The 7,500-nt window shown below is 43.6% G+C and overlaps 2 protein-coding genes across 2 annotated transcripts in view; one reads left to right on the top strand and one right to left on the bottom strand.

Moving 5' to 3' along the window:
• LOC125034310 (trans-Golgi network integral membrane protein 2-like) overlaps positions 1-2,288 on the bottom strand; it is a 19,155-nt gene extending 16,867 nt beyond the window's left edge. Inside the window, exon 1 of the mRNA XM_047626086.1 lies at positions 2,196-2,288. The gene's annotated coding sequence lies outside the window, so the exon portion shown is untranslated. The remainder of the gene's footprint in view (positions 1-2,195) is intronic.
• Positions 2,289-5,848: 3,560 nt separating this feature from the next.
• LOC125034207 overlaps positions 5,849-7,500 on the top strand; it is an 8,129-nt gene continuing 6,477 nt past the window's right edge. The window contains exon 1 of the mRNA XM_047625909.1: positions 5,849-5,938. Within this exon, the coding sequence (XP_047481865.1) occupies positions 5,929-5,938 (10 nt within the window). The 5' untranslated portion in view covers positions 5,849-5,928. The remainder of the gene's footprint in view (positions 5,939-7,500) is intronic.

Here is a 7,500-nt window from a genome sequence, read left to right as displayed (position 1 = left end):
GAGGGAGGAAGAGAAAAGAGGGAGAGGGACAGAGAGGGAACGGAAAAAGGGGGAAGAGGAAACAAAGAGGAAAAAGGGAAGAAAAGGAAGGAAAGGGGAGGAAGAGAGGAAAGGAGGAGAGGAAGAGGAGGAAAGAGGGAGAGGAGAAGAGGAAGAGGAGGAACAGGAGAAGAGGAGAAAAAGGGAAAAGAAGAAAAATAGGAAGGGAGGAAGAGGAAAGGGGGAGAAATAAGGAAGAAGAGGAAGAAAGGAAGAGAAGAAGAGGGGATGAAGGGCCCAAGGGAAAATTAGGCTGGGAAAAAAGGAGAGAAGGAGAAGGAGAAGGAGAAGGAAAATGAGAAGGAGAAAAGGAAGGAGGAAAAAGGAAAGGAGATGAAGGAGAAGAAGAAGAAGGAGAAGAAGGAAAAAGGAAAGAGAAGAAAGGAGAAGGAAAAAGGAAAAGGGAGGAGAAGAGAAGGAGAAGAGGAAGGGAATGAGATGGGAGGCTTGGTAGGGGGTAGGGGCGGGGGGTGGCGAGGAAAAGGAAGGGAGGCGTGGCGCTGGGGGGCGCCGCGCGGCGTCCCTCCATCCAGGCCATCGCAGGCGAGGGAATCGGGCGCACGCATGCTCAGGCTCGTCGAATGCTCTTCGCTTCCTGTCTCTCCGTCTCCTCCCTCCCCCCCTCTCCGGCTCCTTCCTCCCTTTCCCTTTCCGCGCCCCCGCGCCGCTCTCTCGTCCCCTCCTTCGTCTCCTTCCCCTCTCCGTCTCCTCTCCTTCCCTCCCCCTTCCCCGGGCCCCTCCTTCTCCGCCCCTTTCTCCTTCGCCCCCGCCGGCCCTTCTTCTCCGCCCGGGCCCCTCCTTCCCTCTCGTCCACCTCGGGGAGTACTCCCTTTCCCAACCCCACCAAAACCAAACCCCGGGCTCCCCCAAATCCCCAAACCCCCACCCAGGCCCCACCCCCCACTACCTACATCACCGGAAACCCCCAAACGCCCACCACCAAGGAAATACCACCCAAAATTTCCCATAAACCAACCCAAATCACCCTTTTAAAAACCCCCAACACTTTTCACCAGCCGGGGCCCCTCTGCCCCATAACCCCTGGGGAAACAAAACAATCCCGGCCCAATAAAATTCCTCCCATATTCCCCCCTTTTAAATACCCCCGAGGGATTTTAAAATATAAATTAATTACCCTACCAAAGGCTCCATCCTCGGACCCCCGGGTTTGAAATCAAGTTTTTTATATAAAAAACCAAACTTTTTCACTTCCACTTTTTTTGATTCTCTGGTTCAAATCCCCCTTTGGGGGGGGCACTTGATAAAAGATGGGGATATCTATATATCAATTTCCCCTGAAAGCACTAAAACTTAACAAAACACTTGAACACTTAAAACAAAAAAATTTCCCCGCCAACAATATATAGATACCAAACCCCTGACATCGCAGTAAGAGTTATGCAGTCATATTTGTTTTTATCCTCGCAAGGAAAACACAATGAGGAAAAGAGATGGGTTGATCTTCTCTCTTCTCTGTCATATTATCTCTTTTAATGTGGTTATAGGCGATTTTGCCATACACGAAAAATGAATCTCACTGCATATAAAGCCCTCTTCCTAACCTCAATTTCTAATGATTAGTTGAGTCATTCCCAGAACAGAATAGCTTTAGCTTAAATGCAAAAATTGGAAACAAAAACAGGAAAATGCAACAGAAAAGGATAAAACGACGAAAAATACACTTAAAAAAGACATTTGGGAAAGGGTAAAACAAACCCCTCCACAACTACCAAAAAGCTAATAAATTTTTTCCCCGCATTTTAAACCCACCTCCCCCGGCCCTCATTGCCCTCATAGCCCCTTACCTAATCCCTCACTCATTATCCCCTTTCGACCTGCCTCCCCTTTTAAACGCATGCCACAAACACAGCCCCTAGAACTCGCTCCCCCGATGGAATTTTCCCCATTTTCTACCCCAAAAACATCCTCTCCTAACACATATCCCCCAGAGACCTAATTCGAGACAAAAGCCCTCCCACAACACCCAATTATCATCACAAATAAACAAATTTATCAAGTTTTTCTCAAAATTCCCCAACTCCCTCGAATCAATCCCGAACCCCGTCAAAAAAAAAAGCTTCTTTTGAAAACAACGCAATCATTTTCCTCGAACCGACACAGACCACTGAGGAACACGTCTTGCCAAGCCCACATACCACTTTCGGCGTCGAAATAGCTCCCTTTTCCGCGAAAGAGAGAAGAAAAGCGAAGAAACTTGGACTCGTACGTGGCAAAAGGGTTGACGGAGGTTATCTTCACAGGGAAAAACAACACGAAAATTACTCTTATATTTTGGTTATTTAGAGGTGATCAGTATCTCTAATAAGAATATTTAGATTACTTACAGGTAATCTTATTTTAATAAATGGTATTTTGGCTGTAAATAGTTGATTTAAGGGGATTTTTGTGATGGTGCAAGTAACGGTTGAACGGGGGGGGGTAAGGGGGAGGGGGGAGGGGGAGCTGATTAATCTCACAGGGATGGGGTTTTAAATGCATAAAAAATAAAACTATCCCACCCCTGCTCTCTCTCTCTCTCTCTCTCTTCCTCTTCTCTCTCTCCTCCTCTTCTCTCTCTTTCTTTTCTCTCCTCTCCTCACTCTCCTCTCTCCTCTCTCTCTCTCCATCTCCTCTCCACCCCCCCTCTCCTCTCTCTCTCCCGTCTCCTCATCTCCTCTCTTCTCTCCTCCTTTCCTCCCCTTTTCTCTCTCATCTCTTCTCCTCTCTCTCTCTCCTCCTCTCTCTCCTCTCCTCTCTCTCTCCTCTCTCCTCCTCTCTCCTCCTCTCTTTTTTTCCCTCATCTCTCTCTTTTCTCCCCTTTTCTCTCTCTCTTCTCTCTCTCTCTTTCTCTTGCTCTCCTCTCTCCCTCTCTCTCTCTCTCTCTCCTCTCTTTTTCTTTCTCTCTCTCTCTCTTCATCTCTCTTCTCTCTCTTCTCATCTCTCTCTCCTCTCTCTCTCTCTCTCTCTCCTCTCTCTCTCTCTTCTCTCTAAACTCCTCCTCTCTCCTCCCTACATTCTCTCTCTCCTCTCTTCTCTCTCTCTCTCTCTCTCACTCTCTCTCCTCTCTCTCTCTCCCCCTCTCTCTCCTCTCTCTCTTTTTCCCTCTCCTCCTTTTTCTTTCTTACCCTCTTTCTCTTCTCTCTCTCTCACTCTCTCTCTCGTCTTCTCTCCTCTCTCTCTCACTCTCTCATACTCCTCTCACTCTCTCTTCTCTCATCTCTCTCTCTCCCTCTCTCTTTTTCCTTTCTCTTGTCTTTTCTTCTCTCTCTCCTCCTCCTCTCCCCCTCTCTCATCTCTCTCTCTCTCTCCTCCTCTCTCACTCTCCTCTCACTCTCTCTTTTCATCCTTCTCCTCTCTCAATCTCATCTCTCCCCCATCTCTCTCTCATCTCTTCCCCTCTCTCCATCTCTCTCTCATCTCTCCCCTCTCTTTCTCCCCTCTCTTTTCTTCCTTCCCTTTCTCTCTTTCTCCTCTCTCTCCTCCCCAATCTCTCTCACTCTCATCTCTCCTCTCCTCTTCTCTTTCTCTCATCCCCTCTCTCTCTCCCTCGTACTCCCTCTCTCTCTCCCTCCCTCTCTCTTTTTCCCTTTCTTTTTTCTTTCTTTCTCTTATCTTCTCTCTCTCTCTCAACTCCCCTCTCTCTCCCCTCTCTTTTCTCATCTCTCTCCCCTCTCCTCTCTCTCCCCTCTCTCTCTCCCTCGCTCTAATCTTTCTTTCTTTCTCTCTCTCCCCCTCCCCTCTCTCTCAACTCTCTCTACTCTCTCCTCTCCCTCCTCTCTCACTCCTCTCTCTCTCATCTTCTTCCCCCTTCCCTTCCTTTCCTCTCTCTCCATCTCGCCCTCGAATTCCTCTTTTTCCCTTCCCTCTCTTCATTATCCCCCTCTCCCTCTCACTTTTCCTCACCTCTCCCCCCAATTCTCCTTCCTCTCCGCCCTCCTCATTTTCCAACCCCCCTTTCCCCTCACTCCCTTTCCCATCCCTCAGTCTCTCATCTCTCCCCTTATTTAAACTATCTCCTTTTCCCTCCACATCTCCCCCCTTTCTTCTTCTCCCTCCCTTATTCCCCTCTTTCAGTTTTGATGCCGACCAAAAAACCCCTTCACTTGGCTTGTCTCCTCTTAACCCCCCGATTCTTCGCCCTTTTTTTCCTGTCACGAATTTCTTCCTGTGAGTTATAAGCTTCTTTATCTACTTCTTTTTCTTCGTTTTTTTTTTTTCATTAGTGAGGATAGGATAACTGTGCGTTGAATCCTTGCAAACTGAAATTGATTTGGTTGTGTGTATGTAATGGGTTGTGTATATAATATAATTTTATATATAAATTATAAAACGTAATATGTGTGTACACACACACCACACACACAACACACACAACACACCCCACACACACACACACACTACAAAACACAAAAACACCCCTATATATAATATATATATATATATAAAATAAATACACACACACACACACACACACATATAATATATATATAATATATTATATATAAAAATATGTGTGTGTTTTATATATGTGGGATAAATTATATATATGGAAAATATTAATATATGTACTACATATATATGTATATTTCATTTTAAATTACAGAGAGAGAAAGAGAGAGAGAAAAGAGAGAGAGAAAAGAGAGAAAAGAGAGAGAGAGAGAGAGACGAGAGAGAGAGAGAGCGAGAGAGAGAAAAGATAGAGAAGAGAGAGAGAGAGAGAGAGAGAGAGAGAGAGAGAGAGAGAGGAAGAGAGAGAGAGAGAGAGAGAGAAGAGGGGAGCGAGAGAGAGCGAAGAGAGAGAAGAGAGAAAAGGAGAGAGAGAGAGAGAAAAGAGAAAAGAGAGAGAGAGAGAGAGAGAGAGAAAGGGGAAGAAAGAAGAGAGAGAGAGAGAAGAGAGAGAGAGAGAGAAAAGAGGGGGAGGAGGGGAAGAGAGAGAGGGAGATAGAGGAGAGAGAGAGAAAAGAAAGAGAGAGAGAGAGAGAGAGAGAGAGAGAGAGAGAGAGAAGAGAGAGAGAGAGGGAGAGGGAGAGAGAGTGAGGTAGATAGATAGATAAGATTGATTGATATATTCCATATAAAGAATAGATAATAAGATAGATAGAGAGAGGGAGAGAGAGGAGAGAGAGAGAGAGAGAGAGAGAGAGAGAGAAGAGAGAGAGAAAGAGAGAGGGGGGGAGACAGAAGAGAGAGAGAGAGAGAGAGAGAGGAGAGAGAGAGAGAGAGAGAGAGAGAGAGAAGAGAGGGGAGAGAGAGAGAGAGAGAGAGAGAGAGAGAGAGAGAGAGAGAGAGAGGGAGAGAGAGAGGAGATAGAGGGAGAGAGAGAGAGAGAGAGAAACGAGAAAGAGAGAGAGATAGAGAGAAGAGAGAGAGAAGAGAGAGAAAGAGAGAGAGAGAGAGAGAGAGAGAGAATGAGAGAGAGAGAGAGAGAGAGAGAGAGAAAGGGAGAGAGAGAGAGAGAGGGGGGAGAGACAGACAAACAGATAACGACAGACAGAGACTAAGAGGGAGAGAAAAAGGTATGAAAATATTACTGAATACTGAATAATAAATCACAAGAAACCACCTACAGCCAAAAAAAAAAGAAAAAAAAAGTATTTCAAAGAATGACATTCCAACATTCCAAATATTTCCAATTCAATCCCACTCCTAGAAAAAAAAAATATGTACATAAAAGTAAAATTCAAATTGATCTTACAAAAAAAAAATATATATTCCTGTTTCTTATGAACAAAACCCAAAACTGGAAGAAAAAAATATGAGAAATTGGACAAGAAAATAATAATTTTAAAAATATCTTTCATTTACTCAACAGAATTTAAGGAAAGCGAGAGGAAGATTTTAAAAAATACGTGATTTTTTTCTCTCATTCTTTTGGAACCAATTTTTATCATGTCTAAAGGTGAGTTTTTTTACTACATTGAGAAATGGTAATAGATGATTCATCACTCGAGGTATTTTGAAGGAAATGAACTGAATAGAAGGCAGAGAAAGGCGTTAAATTCGAAGATTAACGAAGGAATTGATTTAATTTTCGAGAGGTAATCGAACCTTCCAGCAATATTATTACATATTTATTACTCATTAACATGGATTATATCATTATTGTTTATCTCTACCTTTTAAATTGGATATATTATTTAATCTTTACCCAAAGAAAAGGGTAAGAAATGATGATTACGTCAACAACCGCCCCCCCAAAAAAAAAAAAATTTTTTAACCCATCAACTAAAACTAGGCCTGTGTGTTGAATGTATAGCATTGTCTTGTACTCTCGGTTATTCGTCTATTTATTTTCGCTTTATAAGTATGGTGTAAGTGTCTGGCTGTGTCAGTAGTTCCTCAGTGGCGCAAGTTTAAGTATTATGCATCTATTTATTCATATTTTTTTTTTTTCAAAAGTCCTACTCTAAAAGAGCTCTGAATTAATCTTTATTTTGTTCTTTGTTTTTTTATTATTTACAATGTGAGCTTTGTAAGTAGAGGCCTGCATTGTGTGTGAATAATTGCAATGGCATGTAAGTACAGGTGCTTCTGTAAGTATTCTCTCTCTCTCTCTCTCTCTCTCTCTCTCTTTTTATCTCTTTCTCTCTTTCTTTCTCTCTTTATCTCTTTCTCTTTCTCTCTCTCTTTCTATCTTTATCTCTTTATCTCTTTCTCTTTCTCTCTTTCTCTCTCTCTAACTCTCTCTCTCTCTCTCTCTTTATCTCTTTCTCTCTTTACTTCTCTATATCTTTCTCTTTCTCTTTCTCTTTATCTTTATCTTTATCTTTCTCTTTCTCTTTCTCTCTTTCTCTTTCTCTCTTTCTCTTGATCTTTTTCTTTCTCTTCTCTCTCTCTCCTCTCTCTCTCTCTCTCTCATCGATCTCTCTCATAGCCTCTCTCTCTCTCTACATCATCTCTCCTCTCTTCTCTCTCTTTCTCTTTCTCATCTTTCTCTCGATCTTTCTCTTTCCTTTCTCTCTCTCTCTCTCTTGTCTCTCTCCTCACTCCTCACTCACGTCTCGATCTCTCTCTCTCTCTCTCTCCTCGCTTTCTCTCTCTCTCTCATCACTCTCTCTCTCTCTCTCTCTCTCTTTCCTCTTCTCTCTTTCTCTCATTCATTCTCTCTCTCTTTCTCTATCTCTCTCTCTCCCACACTCTCTCTCTCGTCGTCATCTCCTCACTCCTCTCTCTCTCTCTCTCTTTCTAAAAATCTTCTCTCGTCTCTTTCTCTTCCATCTCCTCTCCCTACCTCTCTCTCTTCTCTCTCTCATCCTCTCTCTCATTCACTCTCATCTCGTTCTTCTCTCTCGCTCTCTCATCTCTCCCCCCCCCCTCTCTTGTTTCTCTCTCGTACTCTCTCCTCTCCGTCTCTCTCTCACACTCTCTCTCTTCTCTCTTTCTTCCTCTCGACCTCTCTTGTCTCATCATTTCTCTCTTTTCTCACTCTCTTTCTCTCTCTTCTCTCCAACTCTCTCTCTC

The sequence above is a fragment of the Penaeus chinensis genome, chromosome 17 (genome assembly GCF_019202785.1).
Source record: "Penaeus chinensis breed Huanghai No. 1 chromosome 17, ASM1920278v2, whole genome shotgun sequence".
NCBI classification, from domain to species: Eukaryota; Metazoa; Arthropoda; class Malacostraca; order Decapoda; family Penaeidae; genus Penaeus; species Penaeus chinensis.
Note: the sequence above shows the minus strand (reverse complement) of the source record. Positions and strands in the feature narration are given on the sequence as shown.